Raw genomic sequence first — 19,789 nt, forward strand, 5'->3', positions numbered from 1 at the left:
AATGAAGCTGATTGATAGATGTCAAGGTGTGCTTAAGAAGGGAACGTTCGGATTATATTTATATCGTGGTAAACGTCTGTTTTGGCTCTTAAGCTCTTAAAAATCTACGTTTCGATCTGTGAAAAGGTCCTAAGATTTTTTTCCCAGCTGGCTTCTGACAAATTATCCTTATGGGAATTATCCTAATGGGAATTAGAGTCCTTTTGCCGTAGATCTCCTGCCGGGAGACGTCGGCCGTTGCTGGTGTGCAAAAAAACCAGCTGTTGGTAGAGATTTTTTTTCCCCCTTAAATAATAAATTGAAATTTTATTTTAGGTTGTTTCTCTTCTCATTTTTTTTTTGTTTCGTTTTGGGTGATTTGCACATTGGTTTCCTCTTCCTCCATTTTGTAATTTTTTCTTCTTCGTGTTGTTGTTCATTTTCAGAGTCGCCGCCGCAAGGAGAACCCGTGGCTCCCTGCTGGATTTCCGGAAGACGGAGCCGGCGAGCGGTTGAGGGGGCAGGAAAGGTAAAAGATTGGCTTAGGACCATCGAGGCTCGTCTGGTTTTGATTTAATCCTGATTTAATCTCTGCCAGTTGTAACCGTAACCCCAACATCCTTCCCATTAAGCTGCCGGCTGAAAAAAAAATCTAAATTTCGTGTCTGCTTGGGAACCAAAGTGGAAGGTCCGGTGACTTCAGGGTCCACAAAAACATCCTCCTTTTTTACATTTTCAACCCTGGTTTTCCGCCTTCCCAGTAAAAGGAAGTCCTCGACTTACGACGTTTCATTTAGTGCCTGGCGTTATTTTTTTTTTTAAAAAGTAACTTAGCACCCATTTTATCCCTTAGCTTGGATCTTTCCAGCGTCCACGTGACCGATATTCAGAAACGTGGCAACCGACTCATCTTTATGACGGTTGCAGTGTCCCGAGGTCCTCATCTGGGGGAAGCCAGATTCACTTAACAACCGTTGTTACTGACTTAACCCCTGCAATGATTCACTTAACAACCGTGGCAGGGAAGTTCGTGAAACGGGTCAAAAGTCACTCAACCGATGTTTTACTTAGCCGCAGGAATTTGAGGCTGAATTACGGCCGTAAACCGAGGACTCTCTGTAGGTCCAACCCAGACAGAGTTTGACCAGGGTTGGCGACCAAATAGAAGAGGGGTCTTCAAACTTGGCAACTTGTAAGACTTGTGGACTTCAACTCCCAGAATTCCTCAGCCAGCCACAAGTCTTAAAGTTGCCAAGTTTGAACAGCTCCTGCGACCCGCTTTAGCGACGGACACAAGTTCTCCAGATCTAGGTAAGAAGACCCCCAAGAAGATTAGAAGTCTTCACGGACCAAGGACGATTCGAATTCTCTCCCCCAAAAAAGGGGGAAAAAAGAGGTAGTCCTTGACTTACAACGGTTTCACTTAGTGACCATTCAAAGTTACAACGGCCCTGGAAAAAGGACCGTTTTTTTCACCCTCACGACCGTTGCAGCATCCCCCAGGGTCATGGGGTCAAAATTCAGAGGCTTGGCAACGGACTCGTATTTACGACGGTCGCCGTGTCCCCGGAATCACGCGATCCCCTTTGGCGACAAGCAAAGAGGAACTGGGGTGGGGGTGGGGTGGGGTGGAGAGAAAGCCGGACTCGTTTAACAACCGTGATTACCGACTCCTCAAAGGCAGGGAGGCACTTAACAATGGGGCCAAATCCACCGAACCGACGTCTCACTTAACGCACAAAAATTCGGTCGTAAGTTGAGGACCCGCTTTATAGATATAGAAGCGGTTCAATTTTTGGAGGAGTTTTGACCCAAGCGGGGAAGAGACGACGGTTGAGTAGGGGGCTGTGATTTCAGCTGTTCAGCTGGGCTTGGGGGGGGGGTTCTTCTCTTGATAGAGACCCCTTTGTTCGTCTTAGGTCATCTGAGCTGCCCCTGCAAACAGCTGTTTTCCAGCTGCAGGAGAGCGGAAAGGCCTCTGGCATCCAAGGCCCTTCACTCCCGGCCCGGTGATTAAAATGTCTTTTTTTGGGAAAAGTTGCTACTGTGTCCCTCCCTTGCCAGCGTGCGGGCAGCCCAGACGCTCTTCCTGTCCGGGCCGTCCTTGACTTACGGCCACAGGGCAGCGCCACGTTTCTGTCGCTAAGCAAGGCGGTCGTCAAGCGAGTTTGCGGCCCGCAGACTCGGGGCTGGGGTGTTGGGGAGTGTGTTATAACTGTGCGGGGTGGAGATGAAGATAAGGGAGCATCCGAAAGACTTGTCCGCCTCTAAAAGGGGTGTGTGTGTGTGTGTGTGTGTGTGTGTGTGTGTGTGTGTGTGCATGCGCACGTGTGTGAAGAAACTTGTCAAAAAACTTCCTTGTTTCCCTTTTGAACTGTTGAACAGGTGACTCTGCTTCTATCCCTTTGGACCCATTTTAATGGAATGAAATCCTCTCTCTTCCTTCCTTCCTTCCTTCCTTCCTTCCTTCCTTCCTCCCTCCCTCCCTCCCTCCCTCCCAATTCTTTCCTCCCTCCCTCCCAATTCCTTCCTTCCTTCCTTCCTTCCTTCCTTCCTTCCTCTTTTTTCTCTCTTCTTTCTCTCCCTCTCTTCTTTTTCTCTTCCCCTCTTCTTCTGTTTCTTTCTCTTCTCCTTCTCTCTTTCTGTCTCTCTCCCTCCTTCCTCTCTCTCTCTCTTTGTTTTTTTCTCTTTCCCTCTTTCTCTCTCTCTCTCTCTCTTTCTCTTCCCCATCTCTTTCTCTATCTGTCTCTCTTATTCTTTTTCTCTTTTCTTTCTCTTTCTTTTTGTCTCTTTCTCTTTTATTTCTCTGTCTCGTTCTCTCTCTCTCTCGTTCTTTCTCGTTCTCTCTCTCTCTTCCCCCTTTCTCTTCCCCCCAGTCTTTCTCTTTCTCACTCTCTCTTTCTCTCTCTCTCTGTCTGTCCCTTGTCTATAGTTTTAAATTCGGTTTTATTGGGTTAATTGTTACGTATTTATTACATTTATGGTTTAATTGTGTTTTAAATTTTGCATTTGATGTTGTTTTTTTTTTAAAACTTTTTATTGTTGTGAGCCGCCCTGAGTCCTTAGGGAGAAGAGCGGCATATAAATTTAATCAATTCAATTCCGTTCAAATTCCTTGTACTCTTTCTCTCTCTTTTCCACCCGCTTTCTCTTTCCCCTTTTTTTCTCTCTCTCTCCCTCTTTCCGTCATGCACCCAGAACAGCCACAGACTTGTCGCTCTCCTTCCAGTTGTGTAGCACACTGACTGCCCCCCCCCCCGGCCAGAGCAGAGAGACGCTGCCCGCCAGGTCCATCCGGCTGGCTGTGTGTTGCTTCGGCTTCCATATATAGGCGGTTGAGGTCGGGCACCAGGGAACGTGGCTTTATTTTGCACTTGGCACCGCCACCCCGTGCCGGGCATTCCTGGCTGGGGCTGGGAGGAGGCCCGGAGGAGCCGCTGGGCCGGCCTGCCCCACGCTCGACCTCTTCCAGGGCTGCCAAGTGGGGTTGCCGGAGCCGGGCCTCTGGGGCCGAGGAGGGCAAAGCTGCCAGCCAGCCAGCCATCTGCAGCCTTGCCTGCCAGAGCCTGGTGCCAACGCAGATGCCCGGAGCCCTGGAAGCCAGGGGAAAGGAAAAAAAAAATTCCCTGGATCTTCCCGAGCCGTCCTGAATTATTAAATTAGTTGATGTAAGATGGTGTATTCCGACAGATTCAGACGTGCACTCTGAAGGTCCGACTTTGTGAGGAATTGCGATAAAGGGAAACTTGGGTGAAAACTTAGGTTTAGGTTTAGGTTTTATTAAATTTTTATACCGTCCTTCTCCCGAAGGACTCAGGGCGGTGAACAGGGCATATCATAAAACTACAAAAATACAAAAGTTAAAAAAGAATTAAATTATTGCCCACAGTAAAAACAATAGAAAATATATATAAATATTAAAACCCTAGGCCAGGCCAGCTTGTTCAAATAAATGGGTCTTTAACCCGCGCCGGAAGGAGCGGAGATCCGGTGCCATCCGGAGCTCAACCGGCAGCTCCGGATGGCACCGGAGCTTGGAAATTATCAGGGCTTTTTTTTGGCATACAACGCTCAGAACGGAGTTCCGGCACCTTTTTTTGGATGGAAACTTGTAGGGTAGGCAAGGCGGGTTGTGTGACGTGTGTGAGTTCTGGCACCTTTTTTTTTTTTTTTTACAAAAGAAGCACTGGAAATTATAAATATTAATGGCTCAAGTTAAACGCTGACTAAAAACTGGGGGAAAAAAACTAATTAGGAGATTGACTGTCCACAAAGACCGAATGTTTACAACGAGGAGATGTAGAAGCCAAAAATTACTGATAAACGTTAAGAGTGTCATTTTTATTTAATGGACAGAAGAGGAATTCTGTTAGTTCAAACAGGAGACAGCAAATGCCGAGGGGAAAACAGAGGAAATATTTAAAGTAGTAGCCCGAGACTCGTAGTAAAGATACTTGTATGTCATTGTATTATTGATTAACCCGGCCGCCATGTTGCTTTTTAAATACTTAAATGTAGAACTAGAAAATCAATAGGTAAAGGTAAAGGTTCCCCCGCACGTGTGTGCTAGTCGTTTCCGACTCTAGGGGCCGGTGCTCATCTCCATTTCAAAGCCGAAGAGCCAGCGCTTGTCCGAAGACGTCTCCGTGGTCATGTGGCCGGCATGACTAGACGCCAAAGGCGCACGGAGCGCTGTTACCTTCCCACCGGAGCGGTCCCTATTTTTCTACTTGCATTTTGACGTGCTTTCGAACTGCTAGGTTGGCAGAAGCTGGGATGAGTAACAGGCGCTCACTCTGCTACGCGGCACTCGGGATTCGACCCGCCAAACTGCCGACCTTCTGATCGAAGCTGGGATGAGTAACAGGCGCTCACTCTGTTACGCGGCACTCGGGATTCGACCCGCCAAACTGCCGACCTTCCGATCGACAAGCTCAGCGTCCTAACCCACTGAGCCACCGCGTCCCTTAGAAAATCAATAAAACGTTTAATAAAAAAAAAGTCCCTGGATGTTCCCTTGTTGGGTCTTTGCAAAGGGACCGGCTCCGGCTTCTTTCCTCTTGGCCTGACCAGCTCCTGCCCGGATTCTGAGCAGTCCTCACTTTACGACCGTTTCCTTTACTGACCGTTCAAAGTAACAATGTCACTTTTGGGGGGAAAAAAAGAGAGACTTAGGACCGTTTTTCACCCGGCCGTTGCAGCGTCCCCCGGGGTCACGCGATCAAAATTCAGCCCCTTGGCAACTGACTCGTATCTACGACGGTCGCAGCATCCCGGGGTCGCAGAGGTTCCCCTTTGGCGACCTTCTGACAAGCAAAATTTGGGGCTTGCTTGCAGTAAGTCGAGGACTCCCCCGCCTAGAGCTTTACGCTGGGCGTGCTCACTTAACGACCGTAATTGGGGCCACCAACGTGGCTACTAAGGGAAGTGGCTGCCAAAGGAAGGCCCGGCTGCTGCGGGCACGATCTTCCGTCAGTTTTCCTTTGCTGAATTTGAGGAATTCTGGGAGTTGAAGTTCACCCACCTTAAAGGTGCCCAATTGGCAACTCTCGGCCCTCGAGAGGCGTTAGAGGCCTGAGCAGCGATGGAGGAAGAGGAATCGGACTTCCCGGCTAGGTGTGGGTGAACAGCTTCCTGCGGGTTGTGTAGTAGTGTGGAGTGTGGCGCTCTTGTGTTAGTTGTGTCACTCTGGACCCCATTTGCTTTCTTCCTGCCTGCCTGCCTGCCTCCCTGGTGGAGGGTCTCCTGCCTGAGCAGGGGGTTGGACTAGAAGACCTCCAAGGTCCCTTCCAACTCTGTTATTCTGCTATACTTCCTTCCTTCCCTCCTTCCTTCCTTCCTTCCTTCCTTCCTTCCTTCCTTCCTTCCTTCCTTCCTTCCTTCCTTCCTTCCTCCCTCCCTCCCTCCCTCCCTCCCTGGTGGAGGGTCTCCTGCCTGAGCAGGGGGTTGGACTAGAAGACCTCCAAGGTCCCTTCCACCTCTGTTGTTATTCTGCTATTCTTTTTTCCTCCCTCCCTCCCTCCCTCCCTTTTTTCTCCCTCCGTCCTCCCCATCTCGCATCCCTCCCTCCCTCCCTTCCTCCTTCCCTCCCACCTCCCCTTCCTTTTTTTCTTCCTCCCTCCCACTTCCTCCCTCCCTCCCTCTCTCCCATCTTCCCTTTTTTCCTCCCTCCCCATCCCTCATTCCTTCCTTCCCTCCCTCCCTCCCTCCCTCCCTCTCTCCCCTGAAGCCCAGGGGGGCTAGTGGCAGTGAGTCAGAAGGACGAGGAATCCCGGTGTCCAGTTGCAACTCATCTGCAGCTGAGCGTGTCCATGTTTAATGTTAGTTTGTCTGGCAGTTCCTGGATTGGGGCATTGTTTGCTTCTAGACTGTTGGGCTGATGTTAATCTCGGAGTTAATCTATGCTCATCTGGGTGTTGGTTGCTGGTGGGGAGGTGGCTGGTCTTTCGGCTCCCTTTTTGACTGGCCGATTGTCTCTTTTGCACAGTATGTAGGTATGTGGGGACTCCAATCCCAGAATTCCCCAGGCAGTGTGTATTGACTCCAATCCCAGAATTCCCCAGCCAGTGTGTACTGAGTTCAACTCCCAGAATTCCCTGGCCAGTGTGTATTGACTCCAATCCCAGAATTCCCTGGCCAGTGTGTACTGAGTTCAACTCCCAGAATTCCCCGGCCAGTGTGTATTGACTCCAATCCCAGAATTCCCTGGCCAGTGTGTACTGAGTTCAACTCCCAGAATTCCCTGGCCAGTGTGTACTGAGTTCAACTCCCAGAATTCCCCGGCCAGTGTGTATTGACTTCAACTCCCAGAATTCCCTGGCCAGTGTGTACTGAGTTCAACTCCCAGAATTCCCTGGCCAGTGTGTACTGAGTTCAACTCCCAGAATTCCCTGGCCAGTGTGTACTGAGTTCAACTCCCAGAATTCCCTGGCCAGTGTGTACTGAGTTCAACTCCCAGAATTCCCTGGCCAGTGTCTATTGACTCCAATCCCAGAATTCCCTGGGCAGTGTGTATTGACTCCAATCCCAGAATTCCCTGGCCAGTGTGTATTGACTTCAACTCCCAGAATTCCCCGGCCAGTGTGTTTGGCCTTCAACTCCTTGTGCTAGCCTGGGGAATTCTGGGAATCGACGTCCATCCATCTTAAAGTTGCCAAGTTAAAAAAAACCCCGATCTAAAGGGTGGGGTGGACCATGGAAGTCGGGTGGGTGGGTGGAGTGGGGGCGGGGGAATGACCGGCTGTTTGTAGAAGTTTGCCGGGTGGAGAGAAAACGGTCCTTCCCTCCTTTCAAGGCCGCTGGCCTCTGCCCTGTTCCCGCCTCGCAGGGCCCGGCGTTGCTTCTTGGAATCCGGCAGGGATTCTTGGGAGGAAGTCAGCAGTAACCCAAGAAAGACCAAATCGAACCCAAAACAAACAATTGTGCTAAAGTGGCCTGGGTGCGAGTTTCCAGCTGCCGCCGTTGCCGCCTCCTCCTCCTCCTCCTGCAAAGTTTATTTAAGTTGCTCCAAGTTTGGTTTTTTTCCCTTTTTTTTTTTGGGCTGTTTCCAATCTTAGACTGCAGCTTCAGGCAGCAACAGGCCAGCCAGGAGATATTTTGCAGAGTTGGATTTTATTTTTATTTTTATTTTACCTTATTTTATTTTATATTTTATTATTATTTATTTTATTTTATTATTTTATTTTATTTTATTATTTATTATTATTATCTTTTATCTTTTATTTTATTATTTTTATTCTAGTGTATTTTATTTTATTTTATTTTTTATTTATTTTATTTATTATTATTATTATTTTATTTTCTCTTTTATTATTTTTATTCTAGTGTATTTTATTTTATTTTATTTATTTTTTATTTTATTTACTATTATTATTTTATTTCCTCTTTTATTATTTTTATTCTAGTGTATTTTATTTTATTTAAATTTAGTTTTCATTTTATCTTATTTTCATTTTATTTTTTTTAGTTTTTATTTTATTTTTATTTCATTTTAGTTTTTATTTTATCTTTATCTTTATTTATTTTATTATTATTTTTATTATTATTTTATTTTATTTTTATTCTATTATTTTATTTTAGTTTTCATTTTATTTATTTTTGTTTTATTTTATTATTTTTTGTTCTTTTTATTTTGTATTTGATTTTGATTTTTCTCATTTCATTTCAGTTTCCATTTTACCTTGTTTATTTTTATTTTATTATTTATTATGCGTTACTCTTATTGCTTTATTTTATTGTACTTTATTTTATGATCTTATTTATTACGGTCTGGTTTTCTTTGGTTATTTTGGGCCCAGTCTGCGGCCTCCCGCACCGTCGTAAGTCAAGGACAGTTTGCGTAGAGTAGAGAGTTCGCACAACCCCGTCTCATCCTCGCAGGTGGGGTGAATCTGGCGTGGAGACGCCACGAAATGTCACACCACATTTTTCTCCTTTGTGTGGCTGACACGTGGGGAATCCGCGGCCATGGCAGCCGCTGGGAAAGCAGGGCGAAGGTGGACCCCAGTGCGGTTGCCGTGCGTTTATCCGGAATGTTTGCCTTCTTTATTGTCAGGCGGAAAGTTCTCTTGGCGAAGGAAACCCAGATTCCCTGGGAAAATTCGGAAAAAATTCTTCGGGCAGCCAAGGGAACGCCAACACCGAGGGGCTAGAACAGCGGGGTTCGTGTGACCTTTTGTGGGGGATTTATTTTGTGCCTTCACAACACCGGCAAAGCCAGCATTGCTCCTTGTCGGCCATTTAGGGCGAGGGTCCCCAACCTGTGGGCCGTGGCCTGGTACCGGTCCGTGGCCTGTTGGCCACCAGGCTGCGACGATAGCTGGCACTGGTGCCGCCGTGCAGGGGCTAGCGGCATGTTTGCGCCGCCACCAGTGCCACCGTTGTGCGTGCGCCCCTTTTGCGCATGCGTGCGCGTGTGTGTGCGCACGTGCGCACGTACATTTCCTTGCTCCTCCCTTTCCCTCCGGGCCAGAACAGGTGGTCCTTGACTTACGGCCACAACTGAAGCGCGGAATTTACGTTGCGAAGGGAGAAATTTGCTAAGTGAAATGGTGCCCCATTTTACGACCTTTCTCGCCACCGTGGTTAAGCGAATCGTGCAGTCGTTAAGTTAGGAACCCGGGCGTGAAGTGAACCCGGCTTCCCCCATTGACTTTGCTTGTCGGACGGTCGCAAAAGGGGGAATCGCGTGACCCCCGGGGACTCTGCGACCGTCATAAATGTGAGTCGGTTACCCAGCGTCTGAATGCAAATCATGGGACCCTGGGGATGCTGCGATGGTCGTAAGTCTGTAAAAGGCCCCTAAGTCGCTTTTTTTTAGTGCCGCTATAACTTCAAACGGTCCCTAAATGAACGGCTGTAAATAGAGGACTATCTGTATTGTCAGGTTGGTGCAAAGCATAACGTCACTTTCACCCATAATAATAGAATTCCTTGGTTTGGCTTTGCCTGTTATACTGGTGGTCCTCGGCTTACGACCACATTCCTTGAGTGACTGTTCCAAGACAACAGAAAGGAAACGAGTGACTTATGACGCTTTTTTCATACAACCGTCGCAGCGTCCGTTGTAGGGTCACACAGTCATAATTCGGGCAATTGGCGATTGACTCGCATTTATTTATTTATTTATTTTATTTATTTTAATTCCATTTATTTATGATGGTCGCGGTGTCCCTGTGGGGGGTTTTCCCGCGATCCCCTTTTGCGACCTTCTGACAAGCAAAGTCAATGGGGGGAAGCCGGATTCGCTTAACGACCGTGTGACTCATTTAACAACTGCAGGGATTCACTTAACAACTGTGGCAACGAAGGTCGTAAAATGGGGCAAACATCCCTTAATAATTGTCTTTGCTTAGCAAGGGAAATTTTTTGGGGTGTGTGTCAGTTGTGGACGGACTTTGGGGACGGCCTGCGTACACACGGCCATCTCATGAACTCGGCTTTGCCATTGACTGGGATTGCGGGACCGGCGGTGGGCGGTTGCGTTGGAACGAAGCTCATCCCGTGTGACGTGACATCACGGTGCCTGTGAGGGAATTGGGGTTGGGCTCCCAGGATGTGCAGGCCATTGTTGGGCCTTCTGTGGGATGCAGAGGGTGGCTGTGGATGAGCATCTTCGGAGTCTCTTCACAGTCTATATGGCAGGAGAAAACTGTTCTGGTGTGGGGGGGTCCTTGGTGCTCTCTGAGCTGGGTGTTTTTCCTGCAGACGTTTCATGACCCAACTAGGTAACGTCATCTAGAAAGGAGTAGGGTTTGCGGAGAGGAGGAGGAGGAGGAGGAGGAGGAGGAGGAGGAGGAGGAGGAGGAGGAGGAGGAAGACTGTGGGGTCCTTGGTGCTCTCTGAGCTGGGTGTTTTTGTTGCAGACGTTTCATGATCCAACTAGGTAACATCATCTAGAAGGCAGTAGGGTTTGCGGAGAGGAGGAGGAGGAGGAGGAGGACTGTGGGGTCCTTGGGGCTCTCTGAGCTGGGTGCTTTTCTTGCAGACGTTTCATGACCCAACTAGGTAACGTCATCTAGAAAGGAGTAGGGTTTGTAGAGAGGAGGAGGAGGAGGAGGAGGAGTAGGAGTAGGAGGAGTAGGAGGAGGAGGAGGAGGAGGAGGAGGAGGAGGAGGAGGAGGAGGAGGAGGAGGAAGACTGTGGGGTCCTTGGTGCTCTCTGAGCTGGGTGTTTTTGTTGCAGACGTTTCATGATCCAACTAGGTAACATCATCTAGAAGGGAGTAGGGTTTGCGGAGGAGGAGGAGGAGGAGGAGGAGGAGGAGGAGGAGGAGGAGGAGGAGGAGGAGGAGGAGGAGGAGGAGGACGACGACTGTGGGGTCCTTGGGGCTCTCTGAGCTGGGTGTTTTTCTTGCAGACGTTTCATGACCCAACTAGGTAACATCTAGAAGGGAGTAGGGTTTGTGGAGAGGGGTTGGAGGAGGAGGAGGGCAGTTGCTTGGTTGGGGTTATCCTTTCCTTCTTGACTGTTGATCTAATTTTGGTGTTCCTCTCCGCTTATCTGCGTGCCGATTGCTGGCAAGGAAACATTTTGGTCCTTTTGTTTCCTTTCCAGCGCTTTGATCCTCCTCTCCCTGGAACGGCGGGTAAACGTTGTTCATCTCTACGTGCCTGTTGATGTCCAATTTGTCTGACTGCTTCGAGGAATTCTCTCGCAGTCTTTGTTGAACTTGGCTTGGTCTAGGATGCTCACAGCTTCCCAGTCGAAACTATGGTGAAGTCTGTCCATGGTTTGTGCAATTAAGCAGTTGTCGGCATGTATCTGACTGCTAGTTGCTGTTCACGGATGCAGAGAGCATCCGTGAACAGCATGAACACCAACTGGCATACGTAAACACCGATCGTTGTCTTCGTCCTAATTAAACCCTGCATCAAAAGTCTCCCTTTGCAGAATCTGGGAGAAAAAGGCGGCAGTTGCAAATAAAATCATCCGTATCCTTTTTTTAAAAAATCTCATTTTCCAGAGATCTATTTCTGCTAAATGCCTCTAGCAAAAAGCTGGGTGCAGGTTAGTCCTCGACATATGACCACAATGGAGCCCAAAACGTTTTTGCCACTAGGTGAGACACTTGCTAAGTGAATCTGGGAGAAAAACGCGGCAGTTGCAAATAAAATCATCCGTATCCTCTTTTTTTGAAATCTCATTTTCCAGAGATCTATTTCTGCTAAATGCCTCTAGCAAAAAGCTGGGTGCAGGTTAGTCCTCGACATATGACCACAATGGAGCCCAAAACGTTTTTGCCACTAGGTGAGACACTTGCTAAGTGAAATTTTGCCCCATTTTATGACTGTTCTCCGCCATGGTCATTAAGTGAATCACTGTAGTTGATATGTTGGGAACACAGTTGTTAAGTGAATCCGGCTTCCCCCATTGACTTGCTCGTCAGAAAGGGGCAAAATGGGGATCACGTGACACACACACACACACACACACACACACACACACACACACACACAGGGACGCTGCGACCGTCATAAATGTGAACCAGTTGCCGAGCATCCCAGCGTAAATCCCGTGCACCACGGGGATGCTGCACTGTAAGTATGAAAAAGGGTCGTAAATCACTTTTTTAAAGTGATGTTGTAACTTTGAATGGTCACTAAATGAACTGTGGTTAAGTCGAGGACTAGCTGTATTTTGGAGTCAGTCATTACTGAAGGCAGGACAAGAAGCAACGGATGGAAACCAATCAAGGAGAGAAGCAACCTAGAACTAAGGAGAAACTTCCTGACAGGGAGAACAACTAACCAGTGGAACAACCTGCCTCCAGAAGCTCTGAATGCTCCAACACTGGAGGTTTTTAAGGAGAGACTGGACAGCCATTTGTCTGAAATGGGATAGGGCTTCCTGCCTGAGCAGGGGGTTGGACTAGATGACCTCCAAGGTCCCTTCCAACTACTACTTCTTCTTCTTCTTCTTCTTCTTCTTCTTCTTCTTCTTCTTCTTCTTCTTCTTCTTCTTCTTCTTCTTCTTCTTCTTCTTCTTCTTCTCCTTCTCCTTCTCCTTCTCCTTCTCCTTCTTCTATCCTATCCTATCCCATCCCATCCCATCCCATCCCATCCCATCCCATCCCATCCTATCCTATCCTATCCTATCCTATAATTCTGTTCTATTCTATTCTATTCTATTCTATTCTATTCTATTCTATTCTATTCTATTCTATTCTATTCTATTCTATTCTATTCTATTCTATTCTATTCTATTCTATTCTATTCTATTCTATTCTATTCTATTCTATTCTATTCTATTCTTTTTCTATTCTATTCTATTCTATTCTATTCTATTCTATTCTATTCTATTCTATTCTATTCTATTCTATTCTATTCTATTCTATTCTATTCTATTCTATTCTTTTTCTATATTCCATTCCATTCTACTCTACTCTACTCTAATTTGTGCCAAGCCACAGAGCTGTACTTACAATTTTAATCTCTCTCTCTCTCTCTCTCTCTCTCTCTCTCTCTCTCTCTCTCTTTTTTTTTTTTTTTAAAATGCAGGCTCCGTCCCCTGATCGTGGAGAGGTTGCAGTGACGGTGGAGGGCAAGGAACTTGTTCTGGTCCTGGAAAGAAACCAGTAAGTGTTCTTGTGAACATCTGTCAGACGTTGTTTATTGTTGAATTGCACTACTAGCTCAATTTTCAATTTTCGATCGGCTGATCGATTTTACATTAAGAATCAAATTAATTTGAACGGACCGTCCAATGCTGGGCCCAGAGTTGTAGCCCTACCGAGGTTGACTGCACCCGGCTGTGGAGGTTCTTCTTTAGCCGAGGACAGCCAAATTCCATCCAGAGTGGCCCTGCCCTTTCCCTCTCATTTACAGCCCAGATTCTTAGAAAGAATCAAAGGAAAGCTTTTGTTCTATTTCTTTTCCCCTGAAAAAGGGGGAAATAAAATATGTCAAACCACCCCACGCCCACCGATGGCTTGTTTTGACAAAGCTGGAATGTGGGTTATTCTTTTTTTTCCCTAGACAGGGGTGGGGGGTGGGGGTGGGGAGGTAGAGCACTTGGGGGCAACTTTCCGAGAAGCCTGCGGGTTTTTTTTTTTTGCAAGCGCCGAAAGGAAATTGGTTTAGCTTGCAATAACATCTGGGCAGACCAAATATAAATATATGTCTGCAAAAAGCAACGGGATGAATCCTCTGCCTGGCCTGACTCCGATTTTAGCCCCCCAAGAAACTCCCAATCCTGCAGCGGATTCAGCGAACGCCCCTCAATCTGCGGAAACCCCTGAAATCAACCGGTTAACTCGTCTTCCGTGCCCGATCCTCCCAAAGAAAAAGAGTCTGGCGGGAAAGAGAGGCCAAAGAGCAGGCTGGCTGGGGGATTCTGGGAGCTGAAGTTTCCCCCCTCTTCTTTGGAAGTTACCCGCATTGGTAAAAAGCTGACCTCCTTCCCATAGAGCAGAGGTCTTCAAAGCTTGGCCCTTTCATGACTTGTGGACTTCAACTCCCAGAATTCCTCAGCCGGGCTCACGTGCCCAGCTGAGGAATTCTGGGAGTTGAAGTCCAAAAGTCATCAAAGGGCCAAGCTTTGAAGACCCCTGATAGAGACTTTAAGAGGAGTGGACTTCAACTCCCAGAATTCCTCAGCCGGGCTCGCGTGCCCAGCTGAGGAATTCTGGGAGTTGAAGTCCAAAAGTCATCAAAGGGCCAAGCTTTGAAGACCCCCGATATAGACTTTAAGAGGAGTAGACTTCAACTTTCGGAATTCCTCAGCCAGCGTGCCTGGCTGAGGAATTCTGGGATTTGAAGTCCACAAGTCCTCAAAGGGCCAAGCTTTGAAGACCCCCGATATAGACTTTTAAGAGGAGTGGACTTCAACTCCCAGAATTCCTCAGCCAGCGTGCCTGGCTGAGGAATTCTGGGATTTGAAGTCCACAAGTCCTCAAAGGGCCAAGCTTTGAAGACCCCTGATAGAGACTTTAAGAGGAGTGGACTTCAACTCCCAGAATTCCTCAGCCGGGCTCGCGTGCCCAGCTGAGGAATTCTGGGAGTTGAAGTCCAAAAGTCATCAAAGGGCCAAGCTTTGAAGACCCCCGATATAGACTTTAAGAGGAGTAGACTTCAACTTTCGGAATTCCTCAGCCAGCATGCCTGGCTGAGGAATTCTGGGATTTGAAGTCCACAAGTCCTCAAAGGGCCAAGCTTTGAAGACCCCCGATATAGACTTTTAAGAGGAGTGGACTTCAACTCCCAGAATTCCTCAGCCAGCGTGCCTGGCTGAGGAATTCTGGGATTTGAAGTCCACAAGTCCTCAAAGGGCCAAGCTTTGAAGACCCCTGCCATAGAGCGTCGTTTTTTGTTTTTGTTTTTTTTAACCTTGGCTACTTTAAGATGTCTGGACTTCAACTCGGGAATTCAGGCTGACTGGGGAATGCTGGGAGTTGACGTCCAGCCATCTTTTAAAGATGGTTGGGGAATTTTGGGAGTAGATGTCCACTCAAAGAGTCCTGGCTGTGGAATTCTGGGAATTAAAGTCCAAACACTTTAAAACATCCTACTTAGGGAATGCTGGAAAATTGAAGTCCATCCATCTTTCTCTCTTTTTCTTTCTCTCTCTCTCTCTCTCTCTTTCTTTCTCTCACTCTCGCTCTCTCTCTCTCTCTTTTTCTTTCTCTTTCTCTCTCTCTCTCTTTCTTTTTCTCTCTTTCTCTCTGTCTCCTATCTTTTCTTTTTCCCTCATTCTCTCTCCCTCCCTCCCTCCCTCCTTTCTTTCTTTCTTTCTTTCTTTCTTTCTTTCTTTCTTTCTTTCTTTCTTTCTTTCTTCCTTCCTTCCCCTTTCTTTCTTTCTCTTTCTTTCTTTCTTTCTTTCTTTCTTTCTTTTTTCTTTCTTTCTTTCTTTCTTTCTTTCTTTCTTTCTTTCTTTCTTTCTCTTTCTCTCTCTCTCTCTCTCTCTTCCTTCCTTCCCTTTTCTTTCTTTCTTTCTTTCTTTCTTTCTTTCTTTCTTTCTTTCTTTCTTTCTTTCTGTCTGTCTGTCTGTCTTTCTTTCTTTCTTTCTTTCTTTCTTTCTTTCTTTCTTTCTTTCTTTCTTTCTTTCTTTCTTTCCCTCCCTCCTTCCCTCCCTCCCTCCCTCCCTCTTTTTCTCTTCTCTTTCTCTTTCCCTGCCTCTTTCTCTCTATCTCTGTCCCTCCCTATCTCTCTGTCTTTCTCTCTCTCCCCCCTCCCTCTTTCTCCTTCCCTCCCTCCCTGCTTCTGATTAATCTCCTGGTCTGCTGCTTTGCATTTTATTGTCCAGTCCAACATCAGGAAGCCATTTGTCAGCGGATGAGCTGACGTGGGGGCCTGTCCCGGCCGAGCTGTTGAGAGAGACCAGGCAGATGGGAGAGGATGGCTTGATTCAGCCTGAGATCACTGGGGGGGGGGCTTCTTCTGCTTCTGCTGCTGTCTGGGAAGAGACCTCCCTGGATATAAAGAGGGGTGGGGGCTCTTCAGAATGCCAAGCGTGTTTGGAAAGGGGAGCCGGCCTTGTTTGCAGCCAGAGCCACCTCCGCAACAGTAGTGACGGGAAAACCACGAAAGCAGCGAGGCCCAAATATTGTCCTGCCATACAGGCAGGCTCCGACTTACGACTGTTCGCTTAGTGACCGTCCGAAGTCAACAAGGGCACTGGGAAAAAAGGGACTCGCGACGCTTCTTCGTAATTAGTGGCTGTTGCGGCGCTCCCCCCCTCCCCCCCGCCGCCACCTGATTTGCGTTCGGATGCTTGATACGTGGCTCCTATTTACGACGGTCGCAGCATCCCCGGGGTCGCAGCATCCCCCTTTGCGACAAGCAACGTCAATGGGGGAAGCCGGATTCGCTTAACGACCGTGTTACCTCAACTTATCAACTGCGGTGATTCACTTAAAAACTAGCACAAGAAAGGACCCCACAGTCCTCCTCCTCCTCCTCCTCCTCCCTGCAAACCCCCCTCCCTTCTGGCTCTGATGAGGTTCCCTAGTTGGGTCATGAAACGTCTGCAAGGAAACCACCCAGCTGAGAGAGCACCAAGGACCCCAGATTCTTCTTCTTCTTCTTCTTCTTCTTCTTCTTCTTCTTCTTCTTCTTCTTCTTCTTCTTCTTCTTCTTCTTCTTCTTCTTCTTCTTCTTCTTCTTCTTCTTCTTCTTCTTCTTCTTCTTCTTCTTCTTCTTCTCTGCAAACCCCCCTCCCTTCTAGCACTGATGATGTTCCCTAGTTGGGTCATGAAAGGTCCGCAAGAAAACCACCCAGCTCAGAGGGTACCAGGGACTTCAAAGTCATCGTCTTCATGCTCCTCCTCCTCCTCCTCCTCCTCCTCCTCCTCCCCTTTCTGGCACTGATGATGTTCCCTAGTTGGGTCCTGAAACGTCTGCAAGGAAACCATCCAGCTCAGAGAGCACCAAAGACCCCACGATCCTCCTCCTCCTCCTCCTCCTCCTCTTCCTCCTCTTCCTCCTCCTCCTCCCTGCAAGCCCCCCTCATTTCTAGCACTGATAATGTTGCCTAGTTGGGTCATGAAACGTCTGCAAGGAAACCACCAAGCTCAGAGAGCACCAAGGACCCCAAAGTAGTCATCGTCGTCGTCGTTGTCGTCATCCTCCTCCTCCTCCTCCTCCCTGCAAACCCCACTCTTCTACTGCTGATGATGTTCCCCAGCTGGGTCATGAGACGTCTGCAAGGAAACCACCCAGCTCAGAGTACACCAAGGACCCCACAGTTGTCGTCGTCGTCGTCCTCCTCCTCCTCCTCCTCCTCCTCCTCCTCCTCCTCTGCAAACCCCACTCCCTTCTAGCATTGATGATGTTCCCTAGTTTTATTTTTTATTTTATTTTATTTATTTTAATCCCATTTATATCCCGCCCTTCTCCGAAGACTCAGGGCGGCTTACAATTTAAGCACAAACCAATGTGCTTAGCAATAGCTGGGTCATGAGACGTCTGCAAGGAAACCACCCAGCTCAGAGAGCCCCAAGGCCCCCGGGGGGGCTATATATGCTCCCAGCAGGAACTTTTCTCGGTGCCCAATAAGTAGCAGATTTTCTTAATGAGCCAAATTGGGAACGTTCCCCCATCTGAGCTGCGTTGGGTGCAAAATCCTCACCTGTTTTGCAAAGCGGGACCCAGAGCCCCCCGTGGCTAAGTGGGGGGAATCGGATGGCCAGGCCTGGTTGTATGAACTCATCCTTGCGGTTGCCTCTCCAGACACACAGGCTCATGAGGGAGGGAGGAAGGAGACTTGAAGCCCCCTCCATCTCTCTCTCTCTCTCTCTCTTTCTGCCTCTCTCTCTTTCTGTCTCTCTCTCTCATATTCTTGTCTGGCGACACAGCCACAAGGATGAGTTCATACAACAAGGGCTGGCGAGGCGCAAAGGGGTTGTGTGAGTCATGCCCAACGCACGCCTGCTTTCCCGGCCGCTGCGCAAACCGCCCTGGTGCCTGCCTCGTGATAACAAGAGGCCGGCGTCCCTCTGCCATTTAAGGCATCCCTCGGCTGTCTTCGCCGGCCAAGTTGGCTGTGGGTTTGTTGTGTTGCTTTGCGCCTTTGCAAAGACAGTCCTGGCCTCTTGCATTCCTGCAATAGGAGGAGGCCAGACAGAGTGGCAGTGCCCCTCCCCACTGCCCTGGGTCAGTTCTCCTCCAACCTGGGGGGCTTGGAGGAAGGAGAGTCTGGAGCCCCTCAGAGGCAGCAGATCCAACCTGGAACTAAGGAGGAAATTTCCTCTCTGTCTGTCTGTCTATCTATCTATCTATCTATCTATCTATCTATCTATCTATCTATCTATCTATTTATCTCATCTCATCTCATCTCCTCTCTTCTATCTCTCATCTATCTATCTATCTCTTATCTATCTATCTATCTATCTATCTATCTATCTATCTATCTATCTATCTATCTATCTATCTATCTATCTATCTATCCAATATCTTCATCAACGATTTGGATGAGGGGATAGATGGGGAACTCATCAAATTTGCAGACGACACCAAGCTGGCAGGAATAGCCAATACTCCAGAAGAGAGGCTTAAGATACAGGAGGATCTGGACAGACTCGAACACTGGGCACTATCTAACAAAATGAAATTCAGTGGTGAAAAAAGTAAGGTTCTGCATTTAGGCAGGAAAAATCAAATGCAGAGGTATAGTATAGGTGGTACCTTGCTCAATAGTAGTAGCTGTGAGAGAGATCTCGGAGTCCTAGTGGACAATCACTTCAATAGGAGCCAGCCGTGTGCTGCAGCTGCCAAAAAAGCCAACCCAGTGCTAGGCTGCATTAACAGAGGGAGAGAATCAAGATCAAGTGAAGTACTAATACCACTTTACAAGGCCTTGATAAGGCCACACCTGGAATACTGCATCCAGTTTTGGTCACCACGATGTAAAAAAGATGTCGAGACTCTAGAAAGGGTACAGAGAAGAGCAACCAAGATGATTAGGGGGCTGGAGGCTAAAACATATAGGGAACGGTTGCTGGAATTGGGTATGTGTAGTTTAATGAAGAGAAGGGTGAGAGGTGACATGATAGCAGTCTTCCAATATCTCAGGGGCTACCACAAAGAAGAGGGAATCAAGCTATTCTCCAAAGCACCTGAAAGCAGGACAAGAAGCAACGGATGGAAACTAGTCAAGGAGAGAAGCAACCTAGAACTAAGGAGAAACTTCCTGACAGTTAGAACAATTAACCAGTGGAACAACCTGCCTCCAGAAGCTGTGAATGCTCCAACACTGGAAGTTTTTAAGAAGAGACTGGACAGCCATTTGCCTGAAATGGTATAGGGTTTCCTGCCTGAGCAGGGGGTTGGACTAGATGACCTCCAAGGTCCCTTCCAACTTTATATTATTATTATTATTATTATCTATCTATCTCATCTCTTCTATCTATCTATCTACTATCTCTCATCTATCATCTATCTATCTATCTATCTATCTATCTATCTATCTATCTATCTCATCTCTTCTATCTATCTATCTATCTATCTATCTATCTATCTATCTATCTATCTATCTATCTATCTATCTATTTATCTATCTATCTCTTCTATCTCTCATCTATCTATCTATCTATCTATCTATCTATCTATCTATCTATCTATCTATCTATCATCTATCCATCCATCTATCCATCTATCCATCTTATGCGGCTGCCCATCTCGTGAGCAGCCCATCTGCGTTCCTCTTAGCTGATCGGACCCTTCCCCCTCCCTGCCAGCCTTCCCAAAACCTTTATCCTTCAGCCATCTTGGGCAGGGCGAGGGCGATGGGCTTCGGAGTCTCTGCCTGAGCTTGGAGCACGTCAACCCTGAGATGAAGGCCAGAGCTCAGGGGAGGTCCGGTCCTCCTTGCCCCT

General features: G+C 47.6%; 1 protein-coding gene across 1 annotated transcript in view; it reads left to right on the forward strand.

Moving 5' to 3' along the window:
• Positions 1-212: 212 nt before the first annotated feature.
• Positions 213-19,789, forward strand: part of LOC310650667 (disintegrin and metalloproteinase domain-containing protein 33-like) — a gene marked incomplete at both ends in the record, with an annotated part of 30,333 nt that continues 10,756 nt past the window's right edge. Inside the window, 2 exons of the mRNA XM_083380249.1 lie at positions 213-508; positions 12,978-13,054. Coding sequence (XP_083236375.1) covers positions 213-508; positions 12,978-13,054 — 373 coding nt within the window. The remainder of the gene's footprint in view (positions 509-12,977; positions 13,055-19,789) is intronic.

The sequence above is a fragment of the Vipera ursinii genome (assembly GCF_947247035.1).
Source record: "Vipera ursinii genome assembly, contig: scaffold_220, whole genome shotgun sequence".
Classification (NCBI taxonomy): domain Eukaryota; kingdom Metazoa; phylum Chordata; class Lepidosauria; order Squamata; family Viperidae; genus Vipera; species Vipera ursinii.